Source organism: Sturnira hondurensis, unplaced genomic scaffold, assembly GCF_014824575.4.
Source record: "Sturnira hondurensis isolate 20B ecotype Veracruz unplaced genomic scaffold, ASM1482457v3 Scaffold0022566, whole genome shotgun sequence".
Taxonomy (NCBI): domain Eukaryota; kingdom Metazoa; phylum Chordata; class Mammalia; order Chiroptera; family Phyllostomidae; genus Sturnira; species Sturnira hondurensis.
In genome coordinates this window covers 9,918,401-9,937,334 of record NW_028095197.1, presented here as the reverse complement: position 1 = coordinate 9,937,334, position 18,934 = coordinate 9,918,401, and the positions used below count along the sequence as shown (strand labels likewise).

Genomic DNA, 18,934 nt, shown 5'->3' with positions numbered 1-18,934 from the left:
TTCCAAGTGGGGCGCATACAGGAGGCAACCAATTGATGTTTCTCACATCGATTTTTTTCCTCTCTCCCCCTTCCTTTCTCTAAAATCAATAAACATATCCTTAGGTGAGGATTTTTTTTTAAAAAGTCACTTCATGCTAATTTTAAAATCTGCCATGGAACTACAAATGTCCAACCTGACAGGGATCTTCAGAAATCACCTCATCCAACCCCATCATTTGGCAGATAGGCATCCCCTGTCCCCAAAGGGGTGCGACCTGTCTAAGGCCACAAGGCAAACCAGAAACCAAGCCTAGGGATCCTGAGTTCAAGACCAGAGTGTGAGTGTGTGTGTGTGTGTGTGTGTAAACACCTACTACTCAGCAAATGAAAGCCGTCTGTATTTATTCCTATAAAATTAGCAAAAATAAATGTGAAAGGATAAGCCTCTATGCTGACAAGGCTATGGGGATTCTACGGTGGGTTCGACCTTGCAGGGCAGTCTGACAGCTTGCCATGAAGTCCGTGAAAATGATCTGAATTACCCTTTGCCCCTGGCTTTCTCCCTTGAGGACTTCCCCATAAGGAAGTCGCTGCAGAGAGGGGAGGGGAGTGCAACAGCCTACGCAGGAGCCTGAGGGCGGCAGAAAGGCCACAGGACTGAAGTCAGCAGGCACAGGTTCCAGGGTGAACTCTGCCTTCCCTCCGCCCTGGCCTCAGGCCAGGCCCTTCCCCTTTCTTTACCTTACTCCCCGGTCTATGAAATGGGGTAGATTCAGTGATTGCTGGATTTGTCCTGCTCTGATATTCCCATGTTCTATTCTGAAGTCTCTTTTAACTGAAGCCTTTATTGGAAAGAGCAGTTAATGTACAATAATGCGAATTTACAGAGATGCCAAAGAACGTTCCCGCCTCTCTCCACCATCACCGAATAAATCCCTTGGGAGGCAGGCAGCTCACCTTTTTTCCCCTGGGAAGGGGCTGTGTTTGGCCAGAACCCGGGTTATTTTAGAGCATAAGGTATTTTTATGTTTCTGTTCTGTATCAGAAATCGGGGACAGAGATGTTCAGGAGGAGCAGAAAATAATTCAGCCAGGACCTGTTTATTAAGTCTACAGTCTGTGCCTTGCCTCCTTGAGACGGACGGGAGGTGCTTTGCAATGGCACCTGGTGTGAAGGGCCAAGAGCAGGCGAACGCTTATTGGGCACTTCCTGTGTGCCAGGCCTTGAGGTGCCTGCCCCGCCCCCCCCCCCGCCCGCCCCGGGGCCTGCTGGCTGCCATGGGAAACATGTTAGGTTAAACTCTGTGAAATGGCCAATATCTGGCTGCTTTTGACTCACAAGAAATGGCAATTCTATTTGGTTCAGCTTGAATGGAAAGAGACGTAATTAAAGGGCAGAATACTCACCGCCTGCCTGACTCTGTCCTCGGTGCTCTGCGTTGTTCATTGAGTCATTCAACCATCCGTTTATGAAGCACCAGGCTGGTGCTAGGTGTTTTCTCTGGGGGGGGGAGTCTTGAGAGTAGGGAAAGAAGGACCTCAAAAATCTGTTGTGAATGATCTTACAATCTAATAAGGAAAAACTAAGTAAAACAGATGGTGATAACCGAGATGGAGCAAATGAACTAGGGTTGTTTTTCTGTCGCGTTTCTGGGGGTGGAAGGGAGGGCCCAATGTTTTAACCAGGGTGGCCAGGGGAATCCTGGAGACTGGGCTAAAGGCTGGGAGGAGGTAAAGGTGTGAGCGGGGCTGATTTCTGGGGGAAGGGCCATGGCCCCAGGGTGCTGGAAGGGAGCATGGAACAGCCGGTGTGAAAGCCCTGAGATTAGGACGGTGCCGGCCCATCCAAGGAAGAGCAGGCTGGGGCAGTGACGGCGGGAGAGGGAAGAGGGGACTGGTGAGAGAGGCCCCGAGTTAGACTGTGCATCCCACCCGGGCACCATGGGATCCTGTAAGCTCATGAGGGAGAGACTGTTTCTACTCCTCCTTTTCAGGGAAGAGCACAAAGGTACAGAGAAGTGAAATAACTGGCTGAAAGGCCGTCTCGCCCAGGAGCTAGGGTTCTAGTCCAGGGCCCGGGAAGCCGCGGGTCAGGGCTGGCCAGGTCTGACTGTCGGTGCAGCTCCTCTGGGGGCCAGGCAGGAGACTGTGGGAGTGTCCAGGCCAAGGGTGATGGGGTTGGGGGGGCAGTGACCATGGGGAGGGGAGGGGGCGCTTGGGGCTGTGGTGAGGTGAGAGGTCCAGCCCAGGTGAGCAGGAGGGGGAGGAGGAAGCCAGGCTGCTCTTGGGCTTATTGATTTAGCAAACAATAGCATTTCTTCTACTCCAGGTACCCTGTAAGGTTTCACATACATATGTTAACCCATTCAGTCCTCAAAGCAACCTGTAGGTTTGATACTATTACTCATTATTCCTCCCATTTTTAATGGGTATATTATATTGTATGTAAATTGTATCTCAATAAAGTTAATTTGCAAAGAAGTATATTTGCTTTTTCTATTAGAAATCCTTGATAATGGAGAGTTTAGAAGAAGACAAGAAAAACACAGAAAATAGATTGCCCACATCTTCCCTTCTCACCTCAGACAATCCCTTTAGAGATTTTTGGTGTATTTACTTTCAGTCTGTTTTCTACCCTCATCCCCATTTTAGAGACAATGACACTGAGGCCCAGAGTGGAGGAGCAGCTTGCCCAGGGCCATGAATCTGGACCCCTGTCATCTGGCTCCCGAGTTCGGGGCCCGGGTTGCGGTGCTAGGCTGCCTGCAGGCAAACCCTGCTGTGCCAGGGTCGGTGTGTTCCACTGAGGCAACCCCTTGGGCCCAGCCGGCCTTCCACTCCCCCCAGGGTTCACAGACAGGGAAAGTGAAGCCCAGTGAGAGGCAGGGCCTTGCCCCAAATCTTTCAGCTGGCTGGGAGAAGCCACGTGAGGTCCTACTCCAACGGGAAGAAATAGGAAGCTGAGAGCCGGTGCAGGGTTGATGTGACAGCTGCTTCCAGCCTGGCCTCGAGCCCGGAGCTGGCAGGGAGCTGGCAGGTGCCGTGACCCTGCCCACAGGGGGTACTTGGGGACTGCCAGGGCCAGCCTGCGTTCCCTGTACCCAAGTGTCATTCCAGGGGTGGGAGGCGGCCAGTGATGGGGAGGGAGAGTTTGAGGCCTTGCCAGAACAGGCCTGCAGACCTCCTGGGAGTTGTCTCTTGTACTCTGACTGTACATTTGTTTCTGGCTCTTGGGCCTGCACACTCCTGGGGCTGCCTGCTGCCAGGCCCAGCTCGGCCGCTGTGGGAGCCTCGGGCTAGGGTCTTCCCCTCCCCGCTGTTGCGCCCCCCTGCCACCGCCCCCTCCCCCAAGTGGCATCTTCATGGCGCCCAGCACAGGATGAGTGAGTTGTAGACAGAAAGTCCTGGAGCTGGGTGTGGGGTGTGGAGCTGCTCAGTGGGTGGCCAGCTACTGTTGCCATTCCTAAGGCGACCCCCCAGGTGGTTCAGGCTGCGGGCTGAGCCTGAGGAGCCAGAGCCCCTCCCACGACACCCCTTCACACCTGGCTGGACCCACGGAGCCCAATCAGTACAAGATAAGCCAGAAATGACCCTCTGGCAATGGCTGGGAGCCCGAGATTGTCGAGGACAAGGGACAGAGAGGAGCGAAAGAAGCCACACCTCTGAGACCGGAGACCCGAGCTGGCCGCTGGCGTGCTCTGTAGGCAAGTCCTGCGTGCCCCTTGTGATCATCCGTAAAGTGGGGGTGCTGTTTCCCACCTTAATAATCGTAACAGTCGTCGTCCTGGCAGCCATCTGTTGAGAGTTTTCTGTGTTTGGGGAGCATGGATGTGGAAAAAGCCAGGTCCATCCTTGCCGTCAGCGGCGCCGAGCCTGGGGTGGGGAGGCTTCCTGGAGGAGGTGGTGCGTGAGCCAAGTTGTTAGTGCGATTTGGAGTCGACCAGACTCTGAAGGGAAGGGAAGCAGAGAGGTCATTTAGTAAATTACCCCAGGTCTCTGAGCCTCAGTCTTTTCATCTGCAAAATGGAGATAACAGCTACCTGTTACGCCTAATGTACCAGGTGGTTGTGAGCCTCACAAGTGGGTGGAGTATGGAAATGCTTTGTAAGCTGTGAAATGCCAGGCGCCTGTTCACTGCTGGGTTTTTGTGTTGTCTGGGGCCCCTGGGAGTTAGGGAAATCCCAGGCTGGCATCGGGATCTGGGAGCACATTGGCTCTGTTCTGAGAAGCCTGCAGTCAAATCCCTAGGAGACAGCCAGCTGCTGTTTGCTGCACACCCCTTGGTGTAAGAACTCGGGAGGACTTCCATGCCAGGGTGTGGCAGCCGTGACCTAATCACTGCGCTGCCCTGAGGGAGGGGGGGACGAGTCAGCCCAGAAACCTTTCAGGCCAAAAGCCCTGCATCCTGGTGGGGGCTGGGCGCTCTGGTCAGGCCTCAGGGACTTGCCAGGTGAAGGGATGGAGGGTGGGGGAGCACCGTGAGGTCACCTGTGGAGAGAGGTCTGCAGTGTTGTGTTAACTAGAAAAGCAAAGCACAGAGTGCGGGGAACACACCTGTTTCAAAAATGGGGAAAAAATGTATCTACACATATGCAAATAATAGCAGAAATATTCAGACACATCAAACTGGTCATCACTGGATGGCAGGATTTTCTTCTCTCTTTTTTTAAGATTTTATTTATTTATATTTAGAGAAAGGGTAAGGGAGGAGGAAAGAATGGAGAGAAACAATGCGAGAGAGAAGCATCAATTGGTTGCTCCTCACACGCACCAGGCCCACAACCCAGGCATTTGCCCTGACCAGGAATCGAACCAGTGACCTTTCAGTTTGTGGGACAATGCCCAATCCACTGAGCAACACCACGGCTTGTCTTTCCTTTATTTTGAAATATTCATGTGTGATAGACATTGCATTTGTCTAAAACTTTGGCGGTGTGTGGTGTATGTTACAATATAATACTAAGGTGGATGGTAATCGGGCCAGGCTGGCAACACCAGGCCGGAGGGTCTAAGGAGGCACCCACGGCACTAGGACTCGGGAGGTCTGGATGCCCTTTCCTCCACCCCAGTACTGGCCTTCCAGAACAAGTGAGAGCAGAGTCCAGGGTGGCTTGGTAAATGGGTCACCCGGGAGGAGGTCTCTGGGTGGGTACCAGGACTCTCTTCTTGGAACAAACTGGGGGTTTTAGGTGGCAGCAGGCACGCAGTTAGCACTGTGACCAGACTGCCCCCAAAGCCAGGGTCACCAGGAGCACAGGGTCAGAGCCAGACAGGCGAGGGTCCTGCTGGAGTTCTGGCCACCACTGCCCCCACCCCGCCGAGTGGGACCGTGGGACAGATTCAGAGGCCGTCAGGCTGGGGAAGGGCCCGTGCCGTCAGGCTCCCTGATGCCTTAGGCTTCCACGCCATCACAGCAGACCCCAGGAGACCCCTTTCCCTCCACAATGTGCATCCTTGGCTTTGGACCCTGGGCCTCCACAGCCCTCCCTGCCTCTTCATGAAGGAAGTGAAGGAGCCAGGCCACCACTGTCTTTCCCCGGCAGCAGGACGCCATCTGTGGGAGGCGCTATTACTGTCTAATCCATTGAGAAAGAAAAAAAATGGCAGACAGACTCTGATTATGAGTTGCATTTCAGTTTCAGAGATGTTAAAATGTTAAAAACTGTGTCTTGAAATCAGTGAGATACGACATGTGGCAGGCCCCACACTAGATCAGACCCTTCATGTACTTTTACTCATTTAATCCTTACCGCAGCCTCTGGCTACACATTCTTCTCCCGTTTGCACAGATGAGGAAACAGCCGAGAGGTTAGGTGACTTTTGCAGGATCCCACATCCGGCAAGAGGTATAACTGGGATTTGAACTTGATCTAACTGTATTCCACCACTTTGTCCTCAACCGACCCCACAAAGAGAAGGCTTCTGGGTTCTGGCCCTCGGGAAGAAGAAAATGTTCACACCGCAGAGTAATGTGCCAGTTCATATGCCAGTTCAGAAATGCCCCCGTGGACTGGTCAGTAAGGGCCCACTGCTGTGAGTAATGGGTGGACCCGGAGCAGGCCTGGGAGGGGGTGGGCAGGAGGGAGCTCGGAGAGCTCATTGGCTGGGTCATCAGCCTCGTCCCTGGTATGACCATTACCAGGAGTGGCTTGGCCTGTGGCCCACCCTGGAGAGAGACCACACAGATGCGCCCCACACAGACATTCCTAGATCCTCACCCAGGCTAGCCCATTCGTTCATTCCTTGAAGCTATGTTTTAATGTAATGTTTTGAATGGTACCTTTGTTCATGTATCGATCACCCTCTGCGTGTGAAGCATGGCTCAGTGCTGGGGATACAGAGCAGAGCAAAGCATACACAGGTGCTGTCCTTGTGGGCTCCCGACTGTGGGAGATACAGGCAGCAGCCCTGCAGTCCCACAAAACCTGGGCAGGTACTAGACGAAAAGAGAGGGCGTGACAGTGTGCGGAGTAATAGACCTTGTCTGGGGTCGCTGCGGAAGGCTGCGGAAGAGAAGGATTTTGAGCTAAGATCGGGAAAGTGAGTAGGGAATGACCAGGTGAGAATGGGGAGGGGAGCACACCGGGCAGGGGAGACAACCAACCCGTGCAAAGGCCCTGAGGCTGGAGGCAGTGGACTTTTGAAGAATGAAAAGCAGTGAGTATTGCTCTGGTGCCTGGCAAGGCAAAACTGGAGAGGTGAGATGGGCCGTGGGTTATACTATCCTGGAGAGCGGCCTGCGGTCCAGGGCTCTCTCTTTGGGTCTGAACCTATTTTCCTTGATCCAGCAGGGGTGCTGACACAGGGCTGCTCACATCTGGAAAACAGCTGGAGGTGGGGAGCAGGGCATGGTCAGCAAGAGGGCGCTTGAATTAGTGACTTTGAAAGCAGGTGGAACATTTTTGTGTGATGACAAGGTGCAGGGTGTTGCCATGAGAAGGGATGGCAAGGTCGAGGCAAGGAGGCTGTTTGAAGATAAGACGGTCCTTGTCCACAGGCACACGGAGCCTGGCGAGGCTGAGGGACTTGTCTGAGGTCACACAGCTAGGAAGTGGCTCTCCAGGTACTCTTGTCTATGCTGTGGTTTGTCTATGCTCAGGTTTCAGAGCGCGGTTCCTTTCTCGAATCTTCCTCTGGGGATGAGAACATGATGCTGTGGAGTTACCTACAGCCCGGCTGGGATTTAGGAGGCCAAGAAGAGAGCTGTGGCCAGCTGGGGGGCAGGCGGGAAGACTTCCTAGAAGAGGGAGCAGCTTAGCCGAGCCCTGAAGGAGCTGGACGTGCAGCGTGGTGGCAGGGGGCTGTTGGCACCACACAAGCAAGCGACTGGCAGCAGGAGGCCTGCGGGCCCCTTTGGGACGGGCACGGATGCAGGCGGGGTTCAGCTGGGTCTAAGGGGAACGCGTCAGGCCCTGGCCTGACCTGCGGAAGGTGGGTGGGCACAGCGCCTGGCAGGAAGGTGTGTTTCATCACTGACATTGTTTAGCCCTGTATGCCCACCATGATGATAAAAAAGGCAGGCTTTGAGTTATTATTATTTTTAAGCTTTCTGTAGAAAGTAGACCCCCTTACTGGCTACTCCTAGGCTAACTGCTCCCCTACTACCCCTTCTTAGCAAGGGGGCCACGGAGACAGGGGCAGGATTTCAGGCCTACGCCTCAGAAGGCCCAGGCCCCGTGTCCGCAGCCACCCACCACCACGCCGGGCCTGGGCTGGAGGCGCTGGGACCACCCAGCTGCACGGGCTCCACGTCCAGCAGCTGCCCTTGGCCATCTGAGCAGAATCCTCTGGCCTCCTAGGCCTCTCCCCTCAAAAGAGGACCTGTCGGAGTGTGAGGACAGCAGTGACACCCCTCAGGTTACCTCCCTGCTCACAGATGTCTGGGGGACCCCATGGACACTCAAACGGCAGCCTGAGAGCTGGGCTCGATCAGACCCATTTCACAGATGGGGGAACGAGGCTTTAGTGTAAGCAGAGTGACTCCCAGAACCGAGGCCTGCTGATGGCCCCGTGTCCCCTGTCCAACAGCACTTGCACCTGGGCTGGGGCGCACATCTCCCTGCTGCCCCCAGCCACCCTCGGGGCCGGTGGGTGATCTCGCTGCCCAGAATGCTGAGCAGCGCAGGGACCCGCCTGCGGCCCAGTAAGAGGCCAGTTAGGGGCTGGGCTGTGGCCAGGTCTCGGAGGCAGCTGGTTTTAGCATCAAGACATAGAGATTTGCATTTTCTCTGGGAGCAGCCACTGAGCAAACCAGCTGACCTTGGACTAGTTCTGCCCCTCCCTGGGTCCTTGACCCTCACTGAGAAGTGAGGGCTGAGATGAAACAATCTCTGTCGTCCCCTGCAGCCTGAAAACCCTCCCTGAGGGTCTCCTCACCTTTTATTCTGGTGGCCTGTAAGGTGAGATGTGTAAGACACTCTTTGGAGTACAGGAAAAATATTATCTAAACGAGAAAATAATTTTTAAAAGCTTGGGTCCCCCCTGGTCGGGTGGCTCAGGTGGAGTGTTGCCTGGTCCCTCAAAAGGTTTGGGGCTTGATTCTTAGTTGGGGCACATACCTAGGTTACAGGTTCCATCTCTGGTCAGGGTGCATACAGGAGGCAACCGATCAATGTTTCTCTCTCACATCGATGTTCCTTCTTTCTCTCTATCTCCCTCTCCCTACCTCCCTTCTCTCTCTCTAAAACTCAATAAATATATCTCCTGGTGAGGATTTAAAAACAAATCTAAAAAAAAAATTTGTTTCTGCCCTGGCTGGTGCCGCTCAATGGGTTGAGCCATGGACTGCAAAACAAAAGATCGCCAGTTCGATTCCCAGTTTAGGGCACATGCCTGGGTTGCAGGCCAGGTCCCCAGCAGGGGGCGCACAAGAGGCAACCACACATTGATGTTTCTCTCCCTCTCTTTCTCCCTTCCCCTCTCTCTAAAAATAAATAAATAAAATCTTAAATAAACAAATAAACTGCCATTCCCACTGCTGTGACCCCCCAGTCTTTGTGATGCTGCTGCTGCTTCAGACACACCACCACGCTGGTGCCCACACTCTGTTCGAGTGAAGTGTGCTCTCTCCATCTTTCTACCCATTCCCGGGGCAGAGACCCCATGGGGTCTGTCTTGAACTGGACTTGGAAAATGTGGATTCAGTGGATGTGCCCCAATTTACCCTTCTACTGTGGGGGCGGCTGGGGCTCTGCCGGCCTTTCTAGCAGCAAAGTCTTGGGGTCTGTCTTCCCTCCTGACAAGGAAACCCATCATTTCCAGCCCAAACCACAGTCCAGAGAAATGCAGCCCCCCTGTACAGATCTGAGGGGGCCCAGCTAGGATGAATGACCCCCGGCCTCACCCTTAGAAGCCACCCCCGGAATGTCCCTCTGAGAACGACAGCATGGACAAGGTGCAGACTGTTCGGTGTGCTGTCCAGCCACAGGATCAAAGGGATCTTTGTTCCCCGACTCAGAGGACTGTGCTGGGCTGGGGTGCAGAAGACCTGGATCCTGTTCTTGGCTCTGCCCTGTGTGGGTGGCCCTGGGCGTGCTGACTCAGTTTCCCCTCCTGCACCCCATGATCTCCTGGGGCCTGGCTGGAGCTCCCACTCTGAGGTGTGAAGTCTGGGATCTTTTGGTAGGGGGTGCAGCTCTGCCGAGGGGTTCTCAGGCCCCAGCCGGAGGGACTAAGGATGGTCTGGGCTCTAAACCGAGTGTGAGATGGGGCCAGTTTGGAGCCTTAGGGGAGGCACCCAAAATGGGGAGGAGATGGGCAACTGAGCAGTGCAAGAACCTCCCTCACCTGGAGTGAAGCCACCCCAGGGGCACGTGGTTGGGGCCTCAGGTCTCTGAAGGGCTATGGTGGGGCAAGGGACGTGGTTGGTGGGGACACAGGCAGTGGGGAAATCTTAGGCTTCCGCCCTGGAGGAGGAAGAGGAGGAAGTCTGATGGCCGAGACCGTGACCTTCCAGATGGAGCCATGTGGGAAGGAAGGCAGAGAGCTGGGCTGGGTCCTCGGCCCCGGGGAACTCCTGGGACATTGTGTCTACTTCTCGCCCCCACATGTACTCAGGTCATTTGAGAGTGGTCTGCCTAAGAATTAGATCAGATGGGAATGAGAGCTTTAGGTTCTCTAACGGTTTTGCCTACATGTATGAATGCAGAGTGTGCACAGTTCAGGGTTAAAACACCGTGCTGGTCTAGCAGGACCTCACGGAGCTTTCCTCGCGCCAGCCTCTGCTCTGAGGATCTCAGAGGAATGAACGTGTGGAACCCTGCACGTTAGGTTCTGTTATTGACCCCAGTTCACAGATGAGGAGACCTAGGCACAGAGAGGCTTGGTGTCCTCCCCCAGTGCCTCGCTGACTCTTGCCTGGCCACATTAGTTGCCCCCATTTACTGACGGCGCCCTGTGTGCCCTGGCTGAATGCCCTGGTCAACCTCTCCTGTCTCACAGCAGTGCAGACAGAAGCAGGTGCCCGTGTGGTCCTGACAGTCAGAGGAGGCGGGTCTCAGTTTGCAGCCAGGTCTCCGACCCTAAAGCCAGCTTCGACCACCTGCCCCAGATGCCTTCGGTGCAGCTGGTGCGGCTGCCATGAGAACACCTGATTGGATCCTGAGTGCTGGCCTGAGCCCACATAAAGTGTTAAGATGGATATTTGAATGCCTTGGCTGGTGTGGCTCACCTGGTTGGAGCATCATCCCATAAACCAAAAGATCACAGGTTCAGTCCCCGGTCAGGGCACACACCTAGGTTACAGGTTAGATCTCTGGTCAGGGCAGGTGCAGGAAGCAGCCGAAAGCCCAGAAGATCACAGCCCCAAAGTGGCTCGGGTGAGGAAGTCACTGCATGCTCAGGGCCCCTTCAGGGGACACTTCCTCCTGCCTCCTAACTGCGCAACCTCAGAAATGTGATTCCGTTGTTCTGAGCTGTGCACAGCTTGCAGCAGCCGTGAAACGGGGACAATTCTCCCCGCCCCAAGGTGGATACGAGGAGCAAATTGAAGGGTGAACAGGAAGGACTGTTGATCGGAGAATGGGACCGCAGAGGGTGGTTCTCAAAGCGTGGGCCCTGGTCCAGCTGCATCCTTGTCACCTGGCGACTCGCTGGAAACGCAGATCCTCAGGCTTCACCCCAGACTGGCTGAATCAGAACCTCTAGGATGCGCCCAACGATCTGGTGTCCGTCCGCCTTCCAGGTGACGCCGACGGGCTCTGAAGCTCCAGACCCACTGCTGCATGCAAACTAAGGGAGATGCTGTCACCGGTCCTAGCGGAGTCCGTCCTGGGGCGAGAGTGCCTCTGCAGCCTGGGGCGTCAGCATCTTTCCTCTTCATCCCCAGCCGGGCCCCTTTGGGCGGAGCTCAGGGAGGCTGGGGATGGGGAGAAGGAAGGTGGCCTCACCATCCTCTCTCCTGGCAGCTGTTGCCGGTGCCACCTGGGGAATTGACTAAGGCTGAGCAGTGGCATTTATGTCCCTGTCAATAAGCAGGTGAGGGCAAAACAGGAAGGAAGTTCCCGTCCCCTCCTGAGTATGAGGCCAAGCTAGGAAATGGAGTATTGGGCTGCCCGGCAGATGCAGCAGCAGCAGGCCTTGCTCACATCTGGGGACTCTTACCACAGGGACTGGGGTAAAGGGTGAAAGAAAGTATTTTCTGATTTAAAAGCCCCAGCGGCTGAGATGTGGCCTATAGGCCAGACACCCCCCGCCCCCACTCAGTTGCTCTAAGAGCCAAAGTCTGTAGAGTCGGGTCAGGCTTTGACTCCGGTCACCAAATCTGCCAGCTCCGCTTGCTCCTCCCCAACCAAAAGCCCTTTTCCTCCTGATCCCAGACGAGAAAGCCTCAGAATCTCCCCTCTCCTCACCATGCTCCGCAGCCCCTCACACTTACTGGAGTCGGGCATGAAACAAAACCTACTTATTTCTTCCTTAGACACAGCCCAAAGTTAAGAAAGAAAATACAGGCCCTGGCCAGATAGCTCGGTTGGTTAGAGCATCATCTTGATATGCCAAGGTTGTGGGTTCAATCCCTGGTCAGGGCACATATAAGATTCACATTCAACCAATGAATGCATAAATTAGTGGAACATCTCTCTCCCCCTCCCCCAATCTTCCTTTCTCTCTCTAAAGTCAGTAAATAAGAACCCTGCCTGATGTGGCTCAGTGGGTTGAGCACAGGCCTGCGAACCAGAGGGTTGCCGGTTCAAATCCTAGTCAGGGCACATGTCTGGGTTACAGGCCAGGTCCCCAGTGGGGGCCATGTGAGAGGCAACCACACATTGATGTTTCTCTCCCTCTCTTTCTCCCTCCCTTCCCCCTCTCTAAAAATAAATAAATAAAATAAAATAAAGTCACTAAATAAGAGATATATTTTTTAAAAATACAGGGTGGGGCCCTGGCTGGTGTAGCTCACCGGATTGAGCATGGGTCTGCGAACCACACAATCGCAGTTTGATTCTCAGTCAGGGCACATGCCTGGGTTGCGGACCAATTCCCAGCAGGGGACTCATGAGAGGCAACCATACATTGATATTTCTCTCTTTCTCTCCTTCCCTTCCCCTCTAAAGATAAATAAATAAAATAAAATAAAATAAAAAAGATTTAAAAATACAGGGTAGGGCAAAAGTAGGTTTACAGTTGTTCATATGGAAAAATACAATATTTAATAAATAACCCTACAAGACTAAGCTCTCTGTTTTGCATCCTCACAACTGTAAACCTACTTTTGCTCCACCCTGTACTTTCCCAGAGCAAACATTCTAACTACTTAATTGCAGGGGCTAAATCCACATCAGCTCTGATCAGATCACACCCCAGGTCACAAACTTTGATACCTCCCGTAGTTTCAAGTGCCGGCTCTGTAGCTGGAATTCCGGGCCCTTGCCCGCCCCGCCTTCCCAGCTGTGGCCCTCACTGCTCTTGGCATTCGCCCAGATCCCAGCCACACCAGACCCTTGTGATTTCCTGGATGTGTCCTTTGCTTCCCCACCGTGCACCATGTGCTCCTGTCTTCACCACAGCCCCGAGCCGCGGTGCTGCCCAGTGTGGCCAAGCATCAAGCCGTTCACCAGGGGTCCCTTCCCTTCATTCTGTGCTGGGCTCGCTCCATGTGGCCTTTATGGTTTAGCTCCAGAATCTGCCCTGCAGCCCCCTCCCAGCTCCCCCAGAGATCCAGCTCCCTGCTGTAGCCTGTTTAGTCTTTTTGCTGTGAATTGAGTTTGCTGGTTGCTGACATCAGCCTCTCCCATCAATGTGAGCTCCTGAGGGGCAGTGGCCCCTCACTGGCTGTCCTCACTGGCTGTTCCCCACAGTGCCCAGGATATGACAGGCTCCAGGAGGGTCTCAATGATGCTGCTGGAACTCACTCTGGGCCCCAGGCCCCTTGCAACAGGGCAGGCTGTGTGCCGATTTGTGGGTCTGAGGCAGGGACCTACTGACAACAGAATGCAGACCCCGGCCAGACTCCCACCCCAGGAGGAGGCTGAGGAGCTGCAGGCCTGCCTCCTGCTCACTGGGACCCTGAGCAAGGCACTCTCCCTCTCTGGGCCTCAGTATCCCTCTCAGTCCAAAGACAGACCCAGGAACTGCCCAAGGGAAGCACAGCGAGCAGGGAGTGGAGTCTCCAAGTTGTCAGTCTCCTGGAGATGTTTTTAGAAAGTCCTGAGAGTCCCTTATCTCCTGAAACTGCCAGATAAGGAGATTGCGGGGCAATAAATCTGCATGGAGTTTTGGTCAAGGCCTCAGATGGGGGGACAAACAGGAAGAAGCCCTGCTCTGTGTCCCAGAGGGTGAAGGCAGGAAGGCACCAGCCCTCTGAGCAGTGGGGCCGCTGCCAAGCGGACGGCTCCACCGGCCCTGGCGTGTGCGGCCTGCAGATCCCTCAGCGCATCTCTCGGCAGGTGGGCAGGGCGGAGGCATTCCCGTTCTGTGGGCGGAAGGTCAAAACCTGAGAAGGGACAAGATTTGCCCTGAGACAAGGAGCAACCAGGTGTCAGAGTTGGGACTCCCCAACCGGACCGGCACACCTGCTATGAAAGGACAGGCTCAGCCCCCGGAGGGGTGGGGGGCCAGGAGAGACTGGGGTGCTGGTGAAAGTCCAGCCCAGGAGCCAGGTGGTCTCCCCCTCCGTGCCTACCTAGGGATCTGGCCTGTGGGCACACAAAGCAAAAGGGAGGGCGATCTGGGGATGAATGAATGGGTGGACAGATGGGTGGAGAGATGGGTGGGCAGATGGGCAGGCAGATGGATGGACAGATGAAGAAGGAAGAAACACAGGGAGCTGGACAGGAGGAAGGGGGGCACCCACCAGCTGAGTGCCTCTCTCAAACCAGACGTGTGCAGGGTATTTTGCATCCATTATCTTGTGTAATCCCTGGCAAGGCCCTGTCAGTTAGCTACTGGGGTACCTTTTTACAGGTGGGAGGCTGAGACCCAGGTACAGTGAGGTCTGGGATTTGAACTTGGTACCTCCTCTCCCCCTGCCCTGAGCTGCCTCATTGTTCAGTCCTGGCAGCCTGGGAGGCCTCCTGGAAGTGGTTCTGTTCACACTGAGCAGAGAGGTGTTGTAAGAGGAGGGGACGTCCTTGGAGCCCAGCTAAGTGCCTGTAGGATTCTTGCAGGCGGACTAGGCTCAAGGCGGAGAGAGGCGGCGTAAGCAGAGATGGGGTGTCTGAGAAAACACGGTGCTTTGTGGGGAGAGTGGATCAATCAGTTTGGCTCAAGGGGCAGGTCTGTGGAGAGGAGAAGGCGGAGGCCTCGCACCCCAGGTCTAGCCACGGGCTTCTTCCTGAGAATAAGGGGGTCCCCAGGGCAATGTCAGGGTAGCAGCCTGGGCTGGGGCGGAAGAGGGGCGAGGAGCACCAGAGCCACTAAGAGGAAAGGCTGCCCAGACCAGCACAGCTCGAGAGAGGGGCAGAGAGCAGGGAGGGGCCCTGGGGCAGGGGCGCCGGGGGCGTCTGAGGCGCGCCTGCCTCTCAGGGCCCAGGGAGCTGGCTCTGGACAGCGTCAGCTGTCAGGAGGAGGCACTCCCTCAGGCTGAATCTCATCAGGTGGCAAGAGGCATTTTCTTGGCTGTCTTTCTGATTCCCTCTGTATTTCCTGTGTGCCTGTGGCAGGGCATCTGTGTGGACCAGAGGGCCTGAGGGCTGGGGGCAGGGGAAGGGGGGGGCAGAGAGAACCTGTTTTTTGCTGTTGGCTGCAAGAGGCCCCTGCCTCCAGTACTGATATGGGGGGTGGTGAGCATTCAAGGGGGTCCATGCCACCACCCCTCCCGGCCAAGAGCCCCAAGAACCCCAGTCCCCTGAGCACGGGGCTGAGCTCAGCCACTGGCCACTGCTCCGAGAGCCCTGCCAAAAAGATACACAAATACACTCTTCAGGTTCTTGACCAGCATGGGTTGTTAGCTCTCGCCTTGCTTGTCTGTTCCCTCCATCAACATGGTAAGCACCAGGGGTTGGGCCTTTGTGCCTAGCAGGCTGCCTTGCACTTTCTGATCTGGGACTCAAATCCCCCACATGCTGGGCCCTGGGCATGTACCTGTCATGCCCTAAATCAAAGCTCAAGGTCCTGTAGACACTGGGACCACGACAAAGGTAGCAGCAGACACGTGTCGAGTGCTAAGCACTCACCCAGCATTGCTCCCTGTGCTATGTGGATTGTCTCACTTAATCGTCAGGGCAGTGCTATGAGACAGGGAGGACCTGGGACTAAGCAGGTTGGCTTTGATTCCAGCTCAGCTGCCTATTAGCTGTGTGGTTTTGGGCATGCTACTTAACCTGTCTGTGCCCCAGTGTCCTCATTTGCAAAAATGGGGTGAGAGTATTTATGGAATTGTCATGAGGGTTGTTAATACATGGAACCTACTTTGCACAGTAAGCAATGTAAGGGTCAGCCATTCTTTTGTTGTTGTTGTTACAATGCCTGGTTTTCCTGGTGAGGAAGTTGCATTAAGCAACTTGCTCAGAGTCACACAGGTGTAACGGACATGCTCTGTAATCACAGCGTTCAGCCGGATCCCCAAACAGCCACATGTGGCTGTGGAGCACTTGAAATGTTGCAGTGTGGCAAAGGAGCTGAACTTTACGTTTGTTTCATTTTAACGTTAATTTAGAGGCCGTGTGGGACTGTGCTGGATGGAGCTGGTGCCTGGGTCCCACAGCCGGCGATGCATTTAAGTGATTCTAATGTGCATTCAAAATTGCAAACCACTGCCCTGTGCTCAAGCCTCCTGTCAAGGTCATGGCCGCTCATCCAGTCCTGCTCTTGGCCATTCCCCTGAGTGGCGTGAACCTAAGCAAGGCGGTGATTGGGTCGTTTGTCTCTGGCCCCTAACCCTGCCCCCACCATAGGGCCTGACACAGAATTAGCACTAAGTAATGATGGATGAAGGTTGGGGACTGCATTAAATCATATTCACCTCTCTTTACAAACCTTCTTGGATTTTTCGGCTTTGAAATGTTCTGTTCCCTGGGTCAGGATGTTGAGCCCTTTGAGAAGTCAGTACTAGAGTCTTCTCTTTCACAGGCAAGCTGTCAGGGTCAGGGTTACTAGGACTTAGAATCACCTTGTGTAAATCCGATCGAAGTTTTCTGGAGACCTCTGGGTAGGTGGCAGGGGGACTCCCCCTGATCTCAGTGCTGGACCCCCTCCAGCCTGGAATTCCCCCCCCCCCCCCGCCCCATTCCGGGCAAACTGGGGAAGTGCGTCACCCTCCCTCCGGGGAGAGCGACAACGCCTCTACCTGCTTTGAAGGAGGAAAGAAAACTAAGCCTGAAGGGTGAAACCCTTGTCACTTCAGACCTGTTGCTGGCTTGTAGAGGGCAAAAATAAAGGCACCTGTGCCCAGCAGTGACCGCTAACCAGGGCCTGGCCTCAGGGGGGCAGAAATGAGGGGAGAAAAGACCTGTGGCCAAGAACTGTGGTTCCTTATTTCGCCCTTGTGAGGAAGGAGAGCTCCGCCGGGAACGGTAGGTTGGAGCCCTGGCTGACAGCATTGCTGCCCTGGCTTCCCCGTCCAGAATCCCGCCGCCTGTCCGGGGAATCGGAGGCCCTGGTAAGGATCCAGGGTGAACTAGAGAGGGGCTTTCCCAGTCAAGTTTGGGGCCAAGGCCGGGATCAGGACAAATTCTGTGATGGATGATAGTCTGTCAAGGATTAGCCTCAAGGTGAGGGACCCGCCCATAACTAGGTGTTTATTGTGTTAATTATTGGTCTTAGTAGAGCACCTTCAAATAGAGAGTTCTGTGCTCTTACGGTAATATTTTTTTTTATTTTTTAAAACTAGGAAACTTGTGGCTCTAATCTCCCTCTGTTAACTGCGGCCAACATAAGCGTGGTGCTCGGACTCTCTTGGGAGGCACCTGCGGGGCTAGTTCGCTGACCACAAGGTCAGGTTTTAAGAGGAAAAAATAAACTAAAACTCCAAATGCTAGACGTGGAACCCCAAACTTACAAAGGGACGATGGTAGCCAGCAGCTCCAGACACCTACCGATCCCGGACGATCCCAGATCAAATCAGGTAACTTCATTCTTTCCCCGAGGCCTGGAAGAGCGTGATGAATGAATACGTTATTATGGTGGTTTGCACCACACCTAGTTTGGGTTTCCTCGCTGCCCTTGCCTGCAGTGACGGAGGGCTGGGCTGGGGAGACAAGCCTTTGGAGGCAGGCAGGATAGTTTCTGTACCTGTCTGTCTGTCTCTCTCCCCTGGCAGAGAGCATGTGTTGGGAGGAGGAGCTCTGGCCAGGATTTGGCTTCTGCGTCCCACCTGCACAGTGCCTACTCCAATGGCCTTGGTCAAGTCGCTTCCCCTGCACCAAACAGAGACAACAATCCCCAGGAGACTTGTGAGGGGTGGGACGGACAGACAGCCATTTCTATGTCAGGCATTAAGAACTCCACTCAGTGGGAGGAGAACCCCAGAGATAACTGAATCCCTTTAAAGGGCAGGGAATCCACAGTCCACAGAGCCTGATCCCTTGGCCTCGGGGTCACGAAGCATGCATGGGACAGAAGTGATGCCACCCCTGCTTTGTGCCACACCTGGGAAGGCCTGCCTCGGCTTTGATGTGGGCCCAGCCAGGTGGGACCGGGCAGGATGGGGCAGCCCAGCCTGTGGGCGAGGCCTCACCGTGCTGAGGGCTCGAGGCAACAGTCCGCATTTCCAGCAAGCACCTGCTTGTGGGGAAAATAAAACTCCCTTTCTCAGAATTGCTGAGTCCTGAAACTCGTGCATGCACTGATGCACACATGGGTGCAGATACAATCAAACAGACACACACACGCGTGCGTGCACACCATGGGAGTGAGCACATGGTGCACAGAAGCACCCTGGTGGATGCAGCACCCGTGCACAGACGTGCACACACAGTGCACTCACAGGCACACAAGCTTCACCAGCACACCTGCGTGCACACTCCCGAGCCACAGGCGAGGTGATGAGCAGCCGCCTGGCTTGGTGCTGCTCCATCCCCCAGTTCTGTAACTTTCCCTTCGTGGTAGTAGGTGTGGAAGAGCGTTGGCCATAAGGATAAGGTGGTGGAAGGGGTGGGGTGGGGTGGGGAGAGCGGTGGGCAGGGGGACAGAAGGCCTCAGATGTTCACTCTGCTCCGAGACCAGTCAGCTTCGCCAGTGGAGGCCAAAGCCCCCGTTCTGAATGGTGTCCACTTACTTTGCTGAGCCTCGTTTTCCTTTTAGGTAAAGTGGGGGTGATCATGGTCATGGGTTGAGGTGGGATACAGGGTGTCATGGGTGTTCATGGTCATGAACTTCAGGAACCGGGAGCTGGAGACAGCTCAGTTCAGCTTGCAGCTCCACTACTTACAGTCGTGAGACCTGGGGGAGGGGTTGCTTTTCACTTCTCTGCCTCAGCCCGTGCACCTGTAATGGGAAGCCAGGTAGCACCTACCTGTTCAGGTCACACAGGGGAAGCACAGGGAAGGGCACCTGGCACATAGCAGCCACCCAGAACTG

At 54.8% G+C, this 18,934-nt stretch overlaps 1 protein-coding gene across 2 annotated transcripts in view; it reads left to right on the top strand.

Annotated features, from left to right (window-relative positions):
• The window catches only part of CORO2A (coronin 2A), a 46,974-nt gene that overhangs the window by 1,885 nt on the left and 26,155 nt on the right, over positions 1-18,934 (top strand). The window contains exon 2 of one of the 2 annotated variants that reach the window (XM_037035844.1): positions 17,247-17,480. The exons of the other annotated variant lie outside the window; for it this stretch is intronic. Within the exon in view, the coding sequence (XP_036891739.1) occupies positions 17,388-17,480 (93 nt within the window). The 5' untranslated portion in view covers positions 17,247-17,387. The remainder of the gene's footprint in view (positions 1-17,246; positions 17,481-18,934) is intronic. 2 annotated transcript variants of the gene reach the window in all.